The 20,342-nt window shown below is 50.2% G+C and overlaps 1 protein-coding gene, 1 long non-coding RNA gene and 1 pseudogene across 3 annotated transcripts; 1 reads left to right on the forward strand and 2 right to left on the reverse strand.

Annotated features, from left to right (window-relative positions):
- The first annotated feature begins 793 nt into the window (after positions 1–793).
- LOC120710212 lies at positions 794–3,772 on the forward strand. The gene has a single exon (XM_039995864.1). The coding sequence runs from the start codon at positions 794–796 to the stop codon at positions 3,770–3,772; it is 2,979 nt and encodes a 992-aa protein (XP_039851798.1).
- Positions 3,773–11,057: 7,285 nt separating this feature from the next.
- Positions 11,058–11,980, reverse strand: LOC120708379. The gene is made up of 2 exons (XR_005689345.1): positions 11,829–11,980; positions 11,058–11,465 (listed from the first exon to the last, which is right to left on the reverse strand). It is a non-coding gene; the product is annotated as an uncharacterized LOC120708379 (long non-coding RNA).
- Positions 11,981–12,627: 647 nt separating this feature from the next.
- On the reverse strand, positions 12,628–13,914 carry LOC120708378 (annotated as a pseudogene). Its single transcript, XR_005689344.1, has one exon. The product of XR_005689344.1 is annotated as a probable sugar phosphate/phosphate translocator At2g25520 (transcript).
- Positions 13,915–20,342: the final 6,428 nt, after the last annotated feature.

Raw genomic sequence — 20,342 nt, forward strand, 5'->3', positions numbered from 1 at the left:
AGTGGGTTGCATCTATATAGAATATATAGATACTTTGTATGCATGTGCTGTCTGCAAGTTGAGCTTCTGGTACGATTAAGGATCTCACATATCATATCCAACAGGTACCTAAAACTTGGCAACATTTCAGCATCGATCGGACGCATGATCTTAGATTCTCCTCCAGCAGTCCAAAACAAACCTCTTCCTGTTTTTTTTTTCAATTCCCTACACGGCTACACACACCCTCGCTGCTCCATTCGCGCACAAGCCATGCAACCTTCGCCGGTGCCGAGGACACTCCCACAGCCACTCCCCTGTAAACATCAACAATTGCAGGACAGCTCGTCGCCCCGTCAGACGTCCATCCGACAGGCTGTACCTCCTAATTCCAAACTGTACTTTCCAAATCTGAAATCCGGCCGGAGGTTCGTTGAAAATCTCTAAGCCTAACCCCGTCCTCTGACATGTCCATCATCGACGTGTTCAAATTGACGTCTCCTCCTGTGAGCTTAACAGTTTGAAGCTCATGTAATGAGGGGCAGCACATGGTACAATTAACCAGGTGATTGCAAAAGGTCTCTCTATAGCTTAATGCTTAGAGCATCTGAGTAATATATACTCCCTCCATTCTCTTTTGATAGCTATATTTCAAAAACTTAAATATTCAAAAATAATAACATCTGAGTACAATTAATCACGATTCCTTGAACAAACTCCCCGAATCCGAGCCCCTGGTGAACCGAAGGGGCGGCTTGGATTTCGACGGGTGGGGCTGTCTGCGCTTGATCTGATCGCGCCGAGGAAGGAGGCGATGGGCGGCGGCGGAGGCGCGCACGGCGGCACCACCTACAAGGGCTACACCGAGCCGAGCCGGAATCCACCTCGTCGCGCGAGTCCTCCCCGTTCGCCGCTCGTTCCTGTGGAGGTCGGTGGCGCCGGGAGGGGCCCAGATGCGCCGCCCCCCTGCAGCGAGCCGCAGGTGAGGGGTCTCCCCCGTCGTGCGAGTTTCCGTCCCACCCCGGTTGCTCCTGCGGTGGTCGGCGGCGCTGGGAGGGACCCAGTTGCGCCGCCTCCCTGCTACGAGCCGCAGGCGAGGGGATTTCATTTTCCTCTACGGGGGAACTCGATTTCGCAGCTGATTCAGAGCAATCCGTTCGTCTCTGAGGATTTCCCTCCGCTGCGTCGGGAGGCTGTCCGGTCTGTTCCACCTCTCGGGCGTTCTAAAGCTGGGGAGCATGAATCAGGGCGGATCTCTGCTCCTTCACAATCGGCCTGGGATCGTCGCTTGGAGAGTGATAGGTTAGCACTGGATATCAAGCAATCTCTGTTTGGGGATGGTTTGCGTGAGCTTGATTGCGCGGCAACTCGCCTAGAAGAGGCGCTGGCGAAAATCCCGATCCAAACCCCACCCACCTCAACTGTTTCTGTTGGGACTGAACAGGTTCTGGAGGTAGACGACAGCCCATCTGGCTACGGAGTTGGGCTCACACACGAAGCCATCCACTCTCACTCGTGGAGGCCCAGTGGCCCAAGTTGGTTGTGGATTTCCAAAGGGAGTGCTGCGGAAGGCGTTGGCTTCCCAGCCCGCAAAGAGGAGGTTCGTCGCTTTGGTCACCTCGCGAGACGCGTTCGTCGAGTTGGTCCTCCGCCGCCCCTGTCGAAAACCTTTGCGGCGGCGCTCAAGGAAGGGGCGATGGCTTGGCGCGCCCCTCCCCAGCAGCGGGTAGGCAAGCGGAGATCGGGTTTCGAAGAGTGGATGGAGGAGGACGATCTGTTGGAGCCGGAACACCCGCGCAACCTGGATCTACGCCACAAGCTTCAGCGCGGAGGAAGCCATGAGGGCGCATCCAGGGAGGCTGTGCGACGGGAGTGGCGCGCGAGAGACCTACCTCCGCCCAATCCACCCTCTCCGTCGCGCGGTAATTCGAGGGCTCCTATCCCTTCGCGGCCACGTGCTGATCCCATGGGCGGGACCTCGCGTGGGGCACGGTCACAGGGTGAGGATCACCCTCCCTCGACTGAATCTACCAAAGCTACTCAGAATCCCAAAGAGGACAAGTCAAAGCGCTCTGAAGGTAACAAGTCGTCAGATATCTGTTTTCGCTGCAATGAAGCTGGACATCATCAATTAAACTGCACCAATGAGCCTATCTGTTACAAGTGCAAGCTACCTGGTCACATGGCTGCTGAATGCGCTGATTTGCATTGCAAAAAGCTTAAGATGTTCGGTTTTGGAATCCCTGGTCAAGGCTTTTACTCCTTAGAAATTCCTGATGCTGAGCAGGTGGAGAAATTTGGAGGGTTAATTTCTGTTACTGAGGGCAATGCCACTGCGGAGAAGTTGGAGAGAGAGCTTAAAAATCTGATCAAGCCTGACTGGGATTTCCGTGTGAAGGAACTAGATAGAAATGAATTTAGTGCTTCCTTTCCGGATCAGATACCTCTTAATACTTTCTCTAAACTGACCACAGTTGGTCTTGCGCTGTATGGCTACAAGGTTCAGATTTCCAAGACCAATATTGACCCAGCTGCTTCCTCAGTTTTGCACTCTACTTGGATCAGAATTGGGGGTGTTCCCAACTTTGCTAGAAAGGTGGAGGTGATTAAGGAGATTGCTTCTTTGGTGGCTGAGCCAATTAAGGTGGATGAATTTAGCCTTTGGAGAGATGAGCCGGTGCGAGTTAGAGTGAATTGCAGGAACCCAGCAAATCTAAAAGGCTTTGTGGAGATTTTCTTCAATAGAGTGGGCTATGAAATCAAGTTTTGGGTGGAAGGAGCCCCAAATTCTGCAAGAAACAGAGATGCTTCCTCGGGATCTGGAAATCAAAAGGATAGAAAGGATGGATCTGACAAGAGGAATGAGGACAATCAAGATACCAGGAAAATGGACAAAATGGAGGAGCCTAACAGTAATCTGGATAAGGATCTAGATGCCAGTCAAGGGGAGTCTCAGGACGATAGCATGGAGGATCTGATAAAGGATGGGTCACCTATGGAGGCTGAATTCCCTGACCCTATTGCAGTTTTTCACCCTGAACTTGGTCTGCTCCAGCTTGATTCTGTTGAGAGTCCCATGATCCCAAGTTTGGAAGGTTTGAGTGATAAGGAGCCTTGCTTGGTCCAGCAGTCCCAGGTGTTGTCCCAAGAAGAAGAAATAGGGCGGGCTCAAGACCAAGATCTTTCGCAGCAGAAGCTTATGGTTCATAATGCAGAAGGGGTATACTTCATGGATAAGGATAAATGGCCAAAGCTAGTGATTGCTGATGAAGATATCAATTGTACTCAAGATAGCTCTTTGGAAGGTCAACTGACAGATGAAGGAGGTGACCAGGGGTGGGAGAAACCTCCTTCCAGAAAGAAAAAACTCAAGCCGACCAAGCCAAAGGTGACTATTGCTACCAGGGCTAGTTCCAGGATCCCAAGAGATGGCATACCCGTTGTTGAGAAGGCCATGAAGAGGGCACAGGAGAGGGATGAGCTGACAGGTAATCCTTTCACCATTCTGAATAATGCTTCTAATGATGACCTTAGAAAAATTGCTTTGGATTTAGACATTAATTCTGATTTCCTAGATGAAAACCTTAATGCTATGAAAGCAGAAGAATTAGTTAGGGCTGATCTGGCCCAAGCAAACTATAAAACTTACTTATCCAAACTTAAACATAAAGAGATCTCTCCAGGGGAGGAGGATCTGCAATATTTAGGTTTGGATATTATAGATAATGGTACTCGTGATATGGGAGGACCTAATGCCTCTGCCTCTTATGAGGCCCCCTCTAATTTCTCATAATGAGAGTCCTTTCTTGGAATGTGAGGGGTCTGGGGAATGCCACTAGAAAGGGACAGGTCAGGAACTACATTCTGAAAGAACGCATTGATATTGTTGGGTTGCAAGAAACTGTAAAGCAAGATTTCTCTGACCATGAACTGAATGAGCTAGCAGGGGGGCTTAACTTCATTTGGCTCTGGCTGGCAGCAAGAGGAAGGTCTGGAGGTATTTTACTGGGTGTTAAGTCGGATGTCCTGGAAGTGGAGAATCATGAGATCAAAGAGTTTTGTATTTGTGCTACTATCAGAGGCAGGGTGTCTAACTTTAGATGGAACTTGATCTTTGTCTATGGCCCTGCACATCATGATCTTTCTCATAGTTTTTTGGAAGAATTAGATGTCTATTGTTCTGCTGCTACTTTGCCTTTGCTCTTAGGAGGAGACTTTAACTTAATCAGGGCCTGTGAGGAGAAAAGCTCTGACAATTACAACCTCTCCTTGATGAGGGAGTTCTCTCACTTCATTGGTAAGCACCAGCTTAGGGAAGTGACCAGAAGTGGGAGCAAATTCACTTGGACTAATAAACAGCTTTCCCCAATCATGGTCAATCTGGATAGATTTCTTATGTCTGATGGTTGGGAAAATAAGTTTCCTCTTGTTCATGCTTGGAGTCTTACTAGAGTTGGCTCTGACCACTCTCCCATTGTTTTGGACTCCGGGGAGCAGGGAGCTCCTAGGCCAAAATATTTCTTCTTTGACAGCAAATGGCTTCTTACCCCTGATTTTGAACCCATGGTGAGAGACAACTGGATTCAGGCTTCCTCTAGGCGTCCTCCGAGGGTGGAGGCTATCAACGCCTGGCATGGAAGCCTCTGTTTTCTTAGAAAGCGTTTGAAAGGGTGGCATATCAAACATTCGGGATAGCAGGCTAAAGAGAAAGAAACTCTATATGACAAATTGAGGGAGCTTGACAATTTAGCTAATTCTAACCCTTTGAGCCCAAGTGAGTGGGCTTTGAGATATGAATTAGAAGACAAATTAGAACTGATTCTACAAATGGAGGAGCTCCACTGGCAACATCGAAGTTCTGAAAATTGGGTCCTTAGGGGTGATTCTAATACTGATTTTTTTCATAAATTTGCTAATGGGAGAAGGAGAAAAAACCTCATCAGCTATTTGGAAGGGGATCAGGGGGTGCTAACTGATCAGGCTGAAATTGAGCAGCACATCACTACTTTCTATAAAAGCCTTTTTGGAGCTGGCCCACCTAGAAATTTGAGGCTTTTCTCATCCTTTTGGTCTGACCGTCATATCCTATCTAGGGAAGAAGGGGCTTCCCTGATTAGAGATTTTCAAGAAGAAGAGGTGAAGTCAGCCATGTGCAGCATGAAGAGTAATTCAGCTCCTGGCCCTAATGGTTTTGGGGTGCAATTTTTCAAGAGCTTCTGGCAACTCATTGGTAACGATTATCTGGCTCTTTTTCAAGATTTACACAAGGGTTTGTTGGACATAAGAAGGTTAAATTACGGAGTTATCACCTTGGTTCCTAAGTCCCAGGATGCTAACAACATTAAACAATATAGACCAATTTGTCTTCTGAATGTGGATCATAAAGGGATTACCAAGGTGCTGACCAACAGGTTCTCTGTCCTGGCCCAAACAGTAATTGGTAGTAATCAGACTGGGTTTGTGAAGGGGAGAAATATCCTGGAAGGGGTGGTAGTTTTGCACGAAGTGATTCATGAGCTAAAACGAACAAAGAGAAAAGGCATTATTCTAAAAATTGACTTTGAGAAAGCCTATGACAAGGTGAGATGAGACTTCCTCGAAGAGGTTTTGGTAGGAAAAGGGTTCCCTGCCAAGTGGATCAATTGGGTCATGCAGTCTGTCCAAGGAGGGCGTGTCTGTGTGAATGTTAATGGACAGAGGGGACCATACTTCAGAACTTTTGGGGGACTAAGACAGGGGGATCCTTTATCTCCCCTTCTTTTCAACTTGGTGGCTGATGCCCTAAGCAATATGCTAGATAAAGCAGTGGCAAAGGGTCATTTGGTTGGCACTTTAGATTGGCTGATTCCAGGGGGTTTCTCATATTCAATATGCGGATGACACAGTAATTATGATTGATGGGTCAGAAAAATCAATACTGAGTCTTAAATTGATCTTGTACTACTTTGAGTGGCTCTCTGGACTGAAGATTAATTTCCATAAAAGTGATGTTTATGTGTTTGGGGAAGATCAAGAACGTAAAGAGGTTTTAGCCAACATGCTGAATTGTCGACTTGGGGAGTGGCCGATGAAATATCTGGGCCTTCCAATCGCTGAACATCGGGTTGGGAGTCGTGCTTTTACGGGCTTGGTGGATAAAATGAGAAAAAGGCTTGATCCTTGGAAGGGTAGAAACCTGTCGTTGGGAGGTAGATTAGTTCTCACAAACTCTTGTCTTTCTAGCTTACCTATGTATACCATGGGATTTTACTTACTCCCAAAATCTGTTCATTTGGAGATGGATCAGATTAGGAGCAACTTCTTCTGGCAGGGAGCTAAGGAGGAATTCAGGTATCACATGGCCAAAATGGACACGATCTGTAGACCCAAAAACCAGGGAGGTTTGGGGATGATCAACACTAGCACGATGAATGAATGTCTTTTGGTCAAGTGGATTTGGAGAATTGCCAAAGGTTCGAATGAAACCTGGTTTAAGATCCTTCAGGCTAAATATATGCAAAATGGGTCATTTTTCTCATCTTCCCCCAGGGGTGCCTCCCAGTTTTGGCAAAGCCTTCATAAGGTGAAACATCTATTTAAATGGGGGCCATTTTTCAAGTTAAAGACGGAGCCAATACTATGTTCTGGGAGGATACTTGGAAAGGAGATACACCAATTAAAATTCAATTCCCGGATCTGTATAAAATGTGTGCCAACCCTCGGGCAAGGGTGGTAGACTGTTGGGATGGCGAAAATTGGATTATCCCCTTTCAGAGAAGTCTGACAACGACTGAAAAGGATGACTTGGACAAACTCCTCTTGTGGTTACAGCCTTCCTCCCTAAGTGTTGGACTGGATAATATCACTTGGGCTTTGGAGAATTCTAAGGTCTTCTCCACCAAGTCACTCTACTCCTTCATGACCAATAGGGGTGTGATGCTGAAAGATTCGAATAGTTGCTGGAAGGTCCGCACCCCCCTGAAGATTAAGGTCTTCTTGTGGCAGCTGAGTAATGACAGACTGCAAACGGCTACAGCCTTGAAACGCAGGGGCTGGAAAGGGAGCCACCTCTGTTGCCTTTGTGGAAAACCAGAGAATGTCGATCACATCTTCTTCAGATGTTCTTTGGCTCGCTTCTTGTGGGCTGGGGTAGGAGAGGCGTTAGGTTTGGCGCATCAACCAGGGTCCTGGGAGGACCTCGTGGCAATTTGGAGTAAGAATTGTAATTTCCCAAAGCGTTTGGGCATGCTTTTGTTTGCCAGTCTAGCATGGGCGCTATGGACTACCCGAAACAAAATGGCTATTGAGCATATTTTTCCTAATAATGCCATTCAAACCTTTCATGTTTTTGTTGGCTTTATGCAGCGATGGAGCCCACTATCGAAAGCTTCTGATAGAGAAAAAGTAAGAGAGCTGGTGGAGCTTCTAAAAGCCTGGGCGATGGGTTTCCGACCTTCGATGACATCTGTTTCGGACATTGAGTTTCTTTAGTGTTGCTTGTCTGTTTCCCTTTAAGCCTAGACTGTAAAACTGGTAACCCCAGTTTGTGACTTGGTTAAACGCTTTGCGTTGTATCCCTAATTGCTTTCAATATAAAGCAGAGTTATCTCCTTAAAAAAAATAGCTATATTTATTTTCTGCAAAAAATAGCTATATTATTATTGGCATAGGTTGTGGCAATAAATAACACTAGTTACAAGGAGTTTCCAATTAAAACATTGGAGGACCAATAAAAAAGTTTGTTGCATTTATTAGATTAATAAGCACACTTGTGGTGCTCTTGGTCAATGTGCCATATGAAAATATATCAATCAAACTGAATGGAGTGAGTATACACTATACAACGGGCCCAAGTTCAACTATTCGTGGGGGTAAATTAAAAACGGGACTGAATTAAATAAAAAAAAACAGGTAGTAACAACCTCCTTGCTGACTTAGGGTAAAAAGATTTAACTAGGTGATTAGAAATTTACCAAGACTCACTTACCTCACTCCAAGTCCAATATATACTACTTGAGACGACAATAATCAACGCATTCTTTTCCAAACAATTATCAGTGCATTTTATTTTATATTTCGCGCGTTTATGTGTACCTCAAAAGTCATAGAGCAATGAGGAGTAGTCATGTAGGTTCCTTTCGAAAAAGAATGAGAAGTCGTAGGGTATGTACTTGGATCTCTAGATCGATTTGATTCTCGGGTCTGACCAACAATCCGGCCATGCACATGCGCATGCCAATGCTGGGTGTTGAACCACATGCATGAGAACGGGAACCGCGAAAACAGGCGAAGCCCATTAACGGTTTTGCTAGTATAATTCCTCTGTATATAGCCGGCAGGTGCGTGCGCGATTATTTGCTGCCTCCCCGGACAATCAGAAATTAGTAGGTGTCAACAGCTGCTGCCCGGCCGGTCAAGTTTGCATCACGGCACGCGTGCGTGTGGTTGCACTGCATCTACATTGTTGGTCGGTATACCATGCCCCGTGGAGTCTCCGAGTCAAGTTTGCATCACGGCACTGCTGCCCGGCCTGCAGCTGGTTCGTTTGCATCACGGCACCAAGCGCTGGGGAATTGACCCGGCCGGCCCAAACGTTGCCGTGGAAATTGGAATGCTACCATTATCGCTAGGCCACACGATTATTGCGGGTTTTTTTTTTGGACACTTAATTTCGCAGCTGCTGGCCTGTAGTACGTACGTGCTGCCAAATTTGTGCTCCCCAACCTATTTTTTTTATGAATATATGCATTTGCTGGCTTGCTGCGTTCTACTCGTGTCCCGGCGGCCACTGCACCACCCAAGCTGACCCACGACTCACGGGGGGCATGCATGCATGATGCGTCGCCGTTTCCAAAAGCAAAAGGCGACCACTAGAACGAACTTTGCTTTTTTCTTTTCGTTTTTTCCTGCTCCAGTTTGTAAATTCTTGACCGGACATGGGTCACTGAGGATTCTCCGCTGCTGCCTAGTAATGCTCCAGCCTGCTTGTCTCTTTTAAATTTGTAACCACGAATTGAAGCTTCTCATCATCAGCACCGTACGGAATCGACCACTACTGTCCCATGTACCTCATCGATCGACCAACCGTTGCTGCTGATAGTGGACAACATCCTCCATTCCTCCTCAAGAGAATCGCATCGTGCAGGTATGCAGGTGCTAGCTGACGTGTTCTCAACCCCAGAGTGGCTGGCCAGGCCTGGGCTTTTTTTCGGCTTGGCGAGAGCTGTTTCGCGGGCCGCGCCGCCGTTTCGCCCCCGCGGTGGCGGCCGGAAAGGAGGAAGAAGAAGGTCAGCCGGCGGCCACTTGGGCACTACGGCCGGCTGGGACGACGCGCTGGGTGCGGACGGACGGGTCCAGTCTGCCGTCGCGAACCAGCCGGCTGGCAGATGCCGAGAAGTGACCTAAAACGTGCCGCACCGTACCTTTTACGCTCTGCCAGTGCCAAGACCACTGCTTCCAGTTCAACAATCGGGAGGACCCAAGAAAGAATGTCCGGTTCACACCATGTGCCTTTTTCCCCCTTGCAATGGAGCACGTAATTCTGGTCCCAAACGGCGAACTATAGCAACGTTTTTTTCTGTCCCTTTTCTGCATCTGGTTGCTGGTTGCTATAGTTCTTCATGCGAAGGATGCAAAATTGAGACTAAATATTGAAGCGTTCGCGCATGCATACTGTGGTGGTAGCACTGCACTAGCACCAGCCACCAGGGCAGTGTGCAGTCTATGCTTAGCGCAGCCAGCAGTGAATTCAGATGTATTTCCTCGAGTGTATGGGAGACCAGGGTTTACGTTTCCGTCGGGAAGCGTTTTCCCGCCTGAGTCCGGGAACGGGAAACCGGCCGGTTCCCGGTGAAAACCGCCAGAAACCGGATGAAATGGCACTTCAAATTCAAAAATCGGGAAACCGGTTTTTCCGACCGGGAACCGGTGTTTTCTGACCGGGAAACCGGTCACAGCGACCGGGAATTAAAAAAACAGGTGCAGTGAAGCCAAATTTTACAAAGAAATGACTCCATTTGAACAATTGACATGTCGTAAGAAATGACTCCATATATAATGTTTTAATGTATATAATGGACATAGCATTGCATAGTTAGTACGAACAATGAAAATTTTGGCAGCATTTCAGTGCAAATTGAATACATGACATGGCACAAACATATATAAGATACATATATACATGTCACACACATATATAGACATGTCACATACATGTAACCATCATTATGCACCTAACATTTTGATAAGTACTACCACATATATGATAAATCCTACCACTAATATCATCTCCTACAATATCAACAACTAACTTACTAACACATACATGTACCCATCATTATGCACCTAACATTTTGCAAGATAATGTATAGTCCTCTAGCACTGTGTCATACACACATGAATTTATATGTGTATGCTAGCTATTTGTACGAGGGTATATGGTTCTTATGCAATACAATGATTATTTCAAATAATTATTGTGTTGCATAAAAACCATATACCCTCATACAAATAACATGATGTGTATTTGATGATTTGTATGGACTATGGATATGAAGTTTTGATGGACTATTGTTGTGATTTATGGACTACTCCGTTCGCAACACCAACAGGCAAAGGCGAATTAGCAATCCGAGGCGCTACGCGTCAGGTAGAAATCTTGCTGATCTGATCGAAAGGCCAAGCCTTCAATTGAAAGGCACGTGCTAAGCTTTAGGCCTTGTTCGATTGCAGGGGCGTTGAAAGGGATTCGAGGGGTTGGGAGGGAATAAATTCCAACAAGTAAAAATCCCCTCGATCCTTTCCGATCACCCTTGTCTCGCTGCTTAGTGCGGACAGAAGGCATGCTGGACCAGTCTTTGTTAAACTTTATTCTTCTGTTGGGGCCTTGGAGGGCGCATCTTGTGCGTTTAAAGGTTGCTACTCACCAGCAAGTGGTGATGTCTGCAGGAAGAAGGCAAAGCAACCGAAACTTTGCAGCCGGACAATGTACATGTACCGGAGGTGAGCTACTGTCTGCTGGTAATGGTAATGTACTGGTAATGTGAGCTCTGTGCCGTAGTGGCAACACAACTCACATCCAGTCCTGGGACAAACCACAGTTATGGTGGTTCAGGAATCATCACACCACATGACCGAGATTGAGTTGCAATTCTCAGTGAGATCCGATACATATATAGAAGTTACTATTAGGCATTTGCACTATTGTAGAGGTTGACTTTCACTACACTATCTGGGGCATCAAGGGATGGAATGGAAAAACAATAGCAAAACAATAGTATCGGCGTAGGATAAAAAGTTTCTCCTAGTCCTGCTCCTGCAGGTAGATTTAAGGTGCTGATGCTCCCCAGCAACCAATTCTTCAGACTCCTGAACCCGGATATTTGGATTCAACCAATTGGACAAAGCGTGAAAATGAACCAAAAGCGGGTCCAGCTTCACTGAGAGCAACCATACACCAACTTAACAATTCACTGGTGGATTCAGTGTTTGCAATGGCACCAGGTCTCCTGTCCAATATCCCAACATGGCAGCATATATAGTTAGAACCAGTTCAATATTAAATTAACAGCTCTAGAAACTGATGTAGATTTGCATTCAGTTTGCGAGACAAAACCGATCATCCATGTAGCTACATAGACAATGCAAACAATTTGGCGTCCTGTCCAAGTACGTAGTACTAAGAACTACAGCCGGTCAAAAAGACAAGAATTGCTCATATATTTTCACATGTTCGACACAAAGCTTGCATCTTTCCCGTGCTTATTTGCCTTGCCACCACCAGACCAAGACAAGAAATGAACAAAATTTGCATCAAACTTGTAAGGGTCGGATCATACAGTACACTAGGGGGGACTGGATTCAGAACCGACCGAATCGAGCGAGCGCGGTTGGATAATGGGATCCGTCACACTCGCTACGCCTGGTTGTCCGTCTTGCGGTCGGCGTGCGAGTCGCGCTCCTGCAGCAGCGACCCGGCCTCCTCGTCGGCCTGCGCCGCCTTCTTCTGCGCCTTCCTTGGCCTTTGAGCCCGCCGTAATAGTATCGGCGTAGGATAAAAGTTTCTCCTAGTCCTGCTCCTGCAGGTAGATTTAAGGTGCTGATGCTCCCCAGCAACCATTCTTCAGACTCCTGAAACCCGGATATTTGGATTCAACCAATTGGACAAAGCGTGAAAATGAACCAAAAGCGGGTCCAGCTTCAATGAGAGCAACCATACACCAACTTAACAATTCCAATGGTGGATTCAGTGTTTGCAATGGCACCAGGTCTCCTGTCCAATATCCCAACATGGCAGCATATATAGTTAGAACCAGTTCAATATTAAATTAACAGCTCTAGAAACTGATGTAGATTTGCATTCAGTTTGCGAGACAAAACCGATCATCCATGTAGCTACATAGACAATGCAAACAATTTGGCGTCCTGTCCAAGTAGTAGTACTAAGAACTACAGCCGGTCAAAAAGACAAGAATTGCTCATATATTTTCACATGTTCGACACAAAGCTTGCATCTTTCCCGTGCTTATTTGCCTTGCCACCACCAGACCAAGACAAGAAATGAACAAAATTTGCATCAAACTTGTAAGGGTCGGATCATACAGTACACTAGGGGGGAATGGATTCAGAACCGACCGAATCGAGCGAGCGCGGTTGGATAATGGGATCCGTCACATCGCTACGCCTGGTTGTCCGTCTTGCGGTCGGCGTGCGAGTCGCGCTCCTGCAGCAGCGACCCGGCCTCCTCGTCGGCCTGCGCCGCCTTCTTCTGCGCTCCTTGGCCTTGAGCGCCTGCAGCTTGACGTGGTTGTAGTAGCCCACGCCGAGGAAGGCGATCCCGTAGCCGAAGAGGTTGATGGGGGTGACAGTGTCGCGGATGACGGACCAGGAGAATGCGATGAGCAGCCAGTCCTTGACGACGCCGGCGACGTTCATGGTGAGCGCGGACGTCTTGCCGACGAGCAGGAAGACGGCGAGGTTGAGCGCGAAGGCGCAGAGCGAGTTGGTGCCGAAGACGAAGAGGTCCGGCTGGAAAGTGCCGACGGCGCGCAGCCTGGGCAGCTCGACGAAGACCCAGGGCACGACGAGGAAGGCGAGGCAGCAGGGGGCGACGTAGTAGAGCGAGGTGATGGGGTTGAGCGAGATGCCCTTGGAGGTGAGGAGGATCTGGATGAGGACGAGGCGCGTGGCCTCGAAGGCGACAGCGGCGAGCTGCAGCGCGACGCCGCGGACATCGAAGCGCGCCTCGCCGTAGGCGGCGATGGCGACGCCGAAGGAGATGGAGAGCATGTTGAGCATGGAGGAGGACTTGAAGGTCTCCTTCTTGAAGAGCACCCCGATGGAGTAGACGGCGACCGGCATGAGCGCCTTGAGCATCTGGATGAAGGAGACGGACAGGTAGATGTAGGCCGAGTTGGAGAACCAGAGCGAGAGCGAGTAGAGCGCGCCGATGGGGAGCACGGAGGCGACGTAGAGCTGCGGCGTCATGGCGGGCGAGGAGGGCAGGTCGACGACGCGGAGGACGCGGACGAGCGCGACGGCGAGGGAGGAGCAGAAGGCCATGTGCACCATGGTGAGCGAGATGGGGAAGGGCCAGTTGTACATCTTGGGGTCGAGGATGTACTTGTTGTAGACGATGACAGAGAAGGAGAGGAAGATCCAAACCGCCACGTACATGTACGAGACGAGCACCTTGCGGATCACCGACTCCGACATGCCGCCGTCGCCGCCGCTGCCGGCGCCCTCCTTCCCCATGGCTGGCTTCTGCCCGGCCGCCGCTGCCCCCGGCTCGCCCCTGCTCCTCCGGCGAGGTGGCGCGGGCGGAGGCGGTGGATCTCGCGCGAGAGCGGGAGCGGGAGCGAGATCTGAGGAGGGAGGAGGAGTCGGATCTGGAAGGCGGGGACGGAGGTAGGTGGTGGGGGGATTTGGAGCGGGTGGGCAGGGGGTTCTTGCCGGCTTGGGAGGAGGGGGCTGATGGCCACGTGGACAATTGGGTTGTTGCTTTGGGGGAGGTGCTTTGACTTGTTTTATTGTGGGCCCCCGGGGGGTCGCGGCTCGGAGCTTCCATTCCGTCCCGTGTCGACCCGGCCCCGTCACAACGCCAAGTGCCGTGGAAACGGAACGGGGGAGTTCTTGTGTACCGTGCCGTGCTTCGGTCGGTGCACTGTGGGTGCTTTGATAGTACGAAGCTCATGATATCAGTCAGATATTTCGTCCCCTTTCAAAAGCTTCTGTTAGGTTCGGAAGTCACTGTATTACACTATTACCATCTATCCCAAAAATGAAATATGCAGCCTTGACCCTTGATAGATCATTTGCTGATCCGGCATTTTTTTTAAGGTTTGATCCGGCATATTAGCCCACCGTGCAGTCCACTGAAAAGAAAGTCCAACCGGCACACTCCAATGGCGCCACTACAGTCTAAACAAACGACAGGATGTCGGTAGATTTTCTTCTATTTTGTTTTTCCTCGTATTAGTCAAAGCAGTGCAGAGCAGTGAGCTGATCATCAGTACTGCTACTATGCTGAGATAGCAGCTGCTGAGGAGTGAGGAGAGGATGATGCTTTATTTTGTAAAGTAAGCAAATCACATGGCCAAATCCAATCATGGCCGCGTACAGCTAGCAGCTGAGCGTTAGATCCCACTCTGGACTTTACCGTGTGACCTGATCGTGGCACCGACGGCATGCACGGTTAGCTCATCCCTGTCTGACAAGGGGAAGGGAAAGTTAATCCCTAAAGAAAGCTCTCAAAGGATTCGGTCGTCGGTGGCACGAGCATGCTATGAGAGAGACCCTCGCGGTCCGCCTGTTTACAGTTGCAGTGTTCATCGATCGACAGCGCTCGTCGTTGCCACTTCCCCCTGGCACTGCCACCGGGCCGGACTCGGCTCAAGATGCCCGCCATCGAAACCGGACTGCATCACGCGTGTCTCCCCTGCCTCGCCCCCCTCTTGTGTTCTCTTGGCCCCAAATTCATGACCCGTCAGACTTTCTGACGCCATGAACGTAATCTCATGTGATCGGAACCAGCATCCAGACATATTTGGTTGGCAAGGTCTGACTCTCGAGTCTTGACGTCGAGATGGGATCCATCATCGACGAGGCCGCAACTGCAGGCCGTGCCGGGCGCCGGGCGCGCCCCTGCAGGCTGCAGCCACTCTCAGATCGTGTGGTGTGACTGACAGCCTTCCGGCCTTCGAGGACCTAAAGAATGGGCCGCTCACCAAACTGTCCGGTGCCCGGGCCACAGGCCACAGCCCTCGCCAGATCGAACCGAACCGAACGCCCTCCGTGTTCCTGATCCCACCGTGTGCCGAACCCACGGGAAAGTGAGTCGACCATCCAGCGGTGGAGGAGCAAAGACTCCGAGGGCCAGGAGCGACGCTGACGCGCGGTGGTGGCGAGGCGCCGGAGCCCGCGTGGACAAAAATAGCGACCAGTTTGGCCTTTGGCGCGGTTCGGCGAGGTGGGCTGGCGAGGCCGCGGCGACGAGAGGTGACGCCGACGGCGGCGGAGCGTTCTGGCCGAGGTCCGAAGCTGCAGCGCAGCTCGGCGCAGGAGAGCGATGGGATCGACTGGGGCGCGAGCGGGAGGTTGGTCACCGCCGGCGAGACGGGTTGGTGAGCTCGTTCGGCGAGCGTGGCGTACATGTGGCGGACCGGGCCGGACGGGACCCCTCCCGGCGAGATGAATGACATCTGGTTCGGGGAATTTCTCCTCTCTCTTTCCAGCTTTGTGCTTGTGCCCCCGGCATATTCCCACGTGAACACCGCGCGCCCCAGCCTCGCAGGCAGGCCGCGAGTGCCTGCGCATTGGGTCACAATTGGTTAAGGCTTCTGCGGCTCGGCCTCTTTTGGATGCAGGGATGCGCTCGATCTGGGCTGGCCTTGCGACCCGTCACTTGAGATTGGGAATTGAGAAGAACCCCTGGAAAGACGGCAGCCCGCACGTCCCGTTCGTCAGAACAAGCTTCAGATATGCAGCGAGCAGAGAGTTGCTCATTGCTTCATCTTCATGGACAGATTGACAGGCGATCCGAGGTGATGTGCGCGATCGAGCACCGGCAAGGATAACACTTCAACAGCATGGCAGATAGGGTGCGTGCGGTTAAGCAAGCCTTGTCTTTGGAGAGAGAGAGAGAGAGAGAGAGAGAGAGAGAGAGAGAGAGAGAGAGAGAGAGAGAGAGAGAGAGAGAGAGAGAGAGAGAGAGAGAGAGAGAGAGAGAGAGAGAGATGTAACGTGCGCGGGAGGCAAAAACCGACGGAAGCAGATTGCCAAGATGGTGCTCTTTCTTATGGACGGTGAGCCCACCTGCTTATTAGTACTATTACGGATCTAAAGCTTCCTGGAGACGTGGGCAGCTGAGCTGAGCTGAGCCACTTTCCTCCGCATAAGCACAGTGTACCAGAAACTCTGCTGCTGCTGAGGGCTGAGGCGCTGCAACTGCAGCCGTGCAGCGGTCACGCTCGCCTCATTTCTGTTGGCTGGTACACATAGCATCTGTCGCATGGCAAAAAGATAGCACTGCTCGCTGCCTATTGGCTTGGCTCACCTGAGCATACCCTGCGTTCTTTTCTCTCTTTTTTCTGTGAAGTCGTCACGTCAGGACTCAGGGACAGCCAACATGCCCGGTGCCTCCATGGGTTTCCCTTCACCGATGACACTCGGATTTGTCAGATGCTCGACTTGAGTCCACGGAGCCGATAGGGACGCCGGAGCGATAGCGAAAAAGGTCGAATCCACTGCCTCTCCGAGCTTGTCTAGAATTGTTGGCAAAAGATAGCGCTCAGGGCAAAGACGGTGTCAATTTGGTTCTGGCGTGGGCCTTTTGCACGCTAGTATGCTACAGGGAGGCCTTTCCCAGTGGTGTGCACTGAGAGAAATGCCGCGACCCAGCTAGCGCGGCAGTGTCAGGCCCATCACGACTTCGACGAATGCCGAAAAACACGTCGGTTGCTTTTGGGCCGGAGGGGATGGGGACGCGGGCCTGTGCTGTTGGGCCTCCTCCTCATCGTCGTCAACTCGTCATCATCATGATTCATGCATGAGCCTGATCGTTAGAGATTAGCACTGTGAATCATGATTAGCCTGATCGTTAGAGATTAGCCTAGGGAGCTCGCCGTCACCGGCCGCCATCGGCCTGCCACCGCGGCTCCCCGCTGCTTCCCTGCCGCCGGCCCGCCATCACGCTTCCCCGCCGCCGGCCCGCAGCCGCGCTCCGCCCAGCCATCTCCTCTGCTCCCAGGTCCCAGCGGCGCGAACGAGAAAGGGGGTGAAATGGTAGGGGAAGCGGAAGGGGAAAAGCAAGGGAAGGGGAACGAGAAGAGAGAGGGGAGGCCGTGGAGTGTGGAGTAGGAGTCGAAGAGGACAGTAAATTTCGAAACTTGCGGTCAACTGTAGATTCAACATCGGGTGACTCAACTTCGGGGAGAAGGAAACAACATGATGATTGTATATGAATACGGTGATGGCCCTGGGAGTAGAGATGCAAATTATATATATTTTAGGTTATTATAGGCGGATCTAAAAATTGATAAAATAAATTAGAATGAAACTTTGTGTAAATAATTTGGAAGAAAAAAAGTGATATGTCATCATGATAAAAATATATTATTAGATGGTATCATATTCTATGGAAACTAGCTATTCTATGCAAATTTTGTAAACTCTAATCAAGACCACTAGATGCTCATCCGATGGTTAGAGGTAGAGGTGGGTTATTTTAGCACTTAACCCCCACTCATCTCATCCTAATCTCAAATTTTAAAAATCACCCCCCAAATCACATGTTGCGCCTCTTCCTTCGCCCCCTCGTCGTCGTCGATTCACGTCGTTTCGTCTAGCGTCGGTCTGTCTGGCCGTTGGAGAGTACGAGCGGAGGGAGCCGCCGTAGCGCTCAACCGCCAAGGGACGCCGGTGTCGATTCGTCCGGTAGGTGGCTCGACGGATCACGTTCGTGTGCCCTCCGCGATGGAGTTAAGCGCTACGTGTGAGACCGCCGCGCCTTCGCCGCGCCGCCCGATCGTTGTGCTACCGATTCCCACCGAGGCCGCTCGCCGCCGTGGAGTCCGGTCATGCTGGAATCCTGGAAGAGATGGGGCTCCGATGGCTAGGAGCTCCCACAAGCTGGTCCGCCAGGGCGAGTGGGCGACGACGCCTTCGTCGCTGACACCTCTGTGGAGGGGCTAGCCACGGCGCAGCACATGGAACGGCCAACCGAACAGATCAGATAGACCACCAGGAGCAACCTCGTTCAATCAGTGGCTGGCCGGCTGGAACTGTCACACGATTGACCAGCTGTTTGTATTCAGTCCATTTGACCAACTGAATCGACGAATCCACGCCGGCGTCGCTTGGCGGTCGAGCGCTACGGCGGCTCCCTCCGCCCGCACTCTCCGGCGGCAGACAGACCGACGCCACGCCAGACGAAACGACTGAATCGACGAGAGGGTGAAGGAAGCGGCGCAGCCTGTGATTTGGAGGTGATTTGCATTAGGATGGGATGAGTGGGGATTTAAGTGCTAAAATAATCCACCTCCGCCTTTAGCCATCGAATGAGCATTTAATGGTCTTAATTAGAGTTTACAAAATTTGCAAAGGATGGCTGGTTTGCATAGAATACGCTGCCCCACTTGCATCCTTGCGCTGGTTGCGTTACGAGATCGAAGACCGCGCAAACACGGGGCGAGTCGTGAACCTCGTGGCAAGCGATGCACGTCTCATCACATGATGATCCCGCCAGCTTCGCCGCGATCTACTCTGAGGACTTTTCATCGCTTTACGCAAGGACGAAACTGCGACCGCGCGCTTCTAGATCTCGATGCCATCAGGCCGCCGTCGAGAATCGAGATATCATTTGTCTTTCGCTTCATCCTTCCGGCGCTTCCAGTACGCCTCAGGATGTAGATTGTAGTGGGTCGACCCATTGACCCAGTACCCAAAATATTCAGCCTGATGTAAATACCCATCGGGTTGACCCACTCAATTTTGATGCAAATTAGTGTCTAACGTTGTGGGTTATTGGGTAACCCAATCTCCACCTGTCCATTAGCCTGTCCCGCGGCTCGCGAGTTCCCAACTTCACAGCGGGGCAGCGACGGTGCCTCTACCTTCGCCGATCTTGTGCTGCCTGTCTGCAGCAGCGCAGCCCAACGCTGGCAATAGGTATGCTCCGTGCGCTCGTAGTCGTCTTCCTGCAGATTTGAATTCCAAGCTCCGAACCCCATCTATCAGCGGACTCATAGGGAGGCAGGTGCAGAGGCATGAGGGTGCGCTGCTGGGTGATAGGGACGGGCAAGTGGCCGGCGGCGGCAAGAAATTCGGGCAGAGCGGAAGGCAGGATGAAAGAGGAAGCCTACCTCGATTTGATTCCAGTTGATTGCAACCCAACTGATAGGCAACCGGAGCCATCCATCTCCGGTGAGCTGTTGGCGGATGCGGCCGTGCGGGTTCCGTCACGAGCGGCGGCGGCGGGCGTGTGGGTATAGGCTCCTGGATAGAGAGAAGAGAGAAACTATTGGTTGATTCTCCTCATCGCCTTGCTTGCTTGAAGAAACGTCATTTCTGGCAGCCGCAGAGCGTGATAATCTATCCAGTTATGATGTTTTGGTTGACCCATTGGATTGTTTGGGTAAACATTAAAATTCAGTGGTGTAACCCAAAATCTAGAAATAATATTAATGGGTTGCTTGGATTAATCACTGGTTATCCCATTCCAACCCATTTGCATCCTGAAGTACGCCGCAAGATCTTTTCTTGTTCCTACGAGCCTTCACCACGAGAGTTCGCGGTGAATCCACGAGTACCCTGTCCCTATAACCGGAGGCGTCACTAGTGGAAAAACGTGTTGCAGGCGGCGTACTACTGCTGCTAGAGAAGGCAGAAGGGTAAAGCGTGACACTTCCGCCCAGGATTTAATAGGATTAATAAAATATTTATACCAACAAGTTGTAATTTTTTTCGGAGGTTAAACATATTTGGCCCGGAGAAATTTAGGGATGGGTGACCGACCGGGAAATTCTTTCCGGGTGCGCACGAGTGAGGACAAAATATGCAGAAAAGACTATGTAAGCAGGTCCGACCTCGGGAAGGCAGGACATTACATAAAGGCGTTAGGATCAAACCGCCCGCTTAGGCTCTGTTTAGTTTCCAATTTTTTTTAAGTACTCGTCACATCGAATCTTCGGATACATGTATGGAACATTAAATATAGTTGAAAAAAATAATCAATTACACAGTCTAACTAGCACGAGATGAATCTTTTAATCATAATTAATCATTGATTAGACATTATTTGTCAAATAATAACGAAATGTGCTACAGTACCAAAAATGAAAACTTTCATCAACTAAATACACCCTCACTGGCCTTGTTTGGATCATGCT

This window comes from Panicum virgatum, chromosome 5K (genome assembly GCF_016808335.1).
Source record: "Panicum virgatum strain AP13 chromosome 5K, P.virgatum_v5, whole genome shotgun sequence".
Taxonomy (NCBI): Eukaryota; Viridiplantae; Streptophyta; class Magnoliopsida; order Poales; family Poaceae; genus Panicum; species Panicum virgatum.

Excerpts from the sequence above, each read along its gene's own strand:
- LOC120710212 (XM_039995864.1), top strand. The coding sequence starts at position 794 with ATGGGCGGCGGCGGAGGCGCGCACGGCGGCACCACCTACAAGGGCTAC.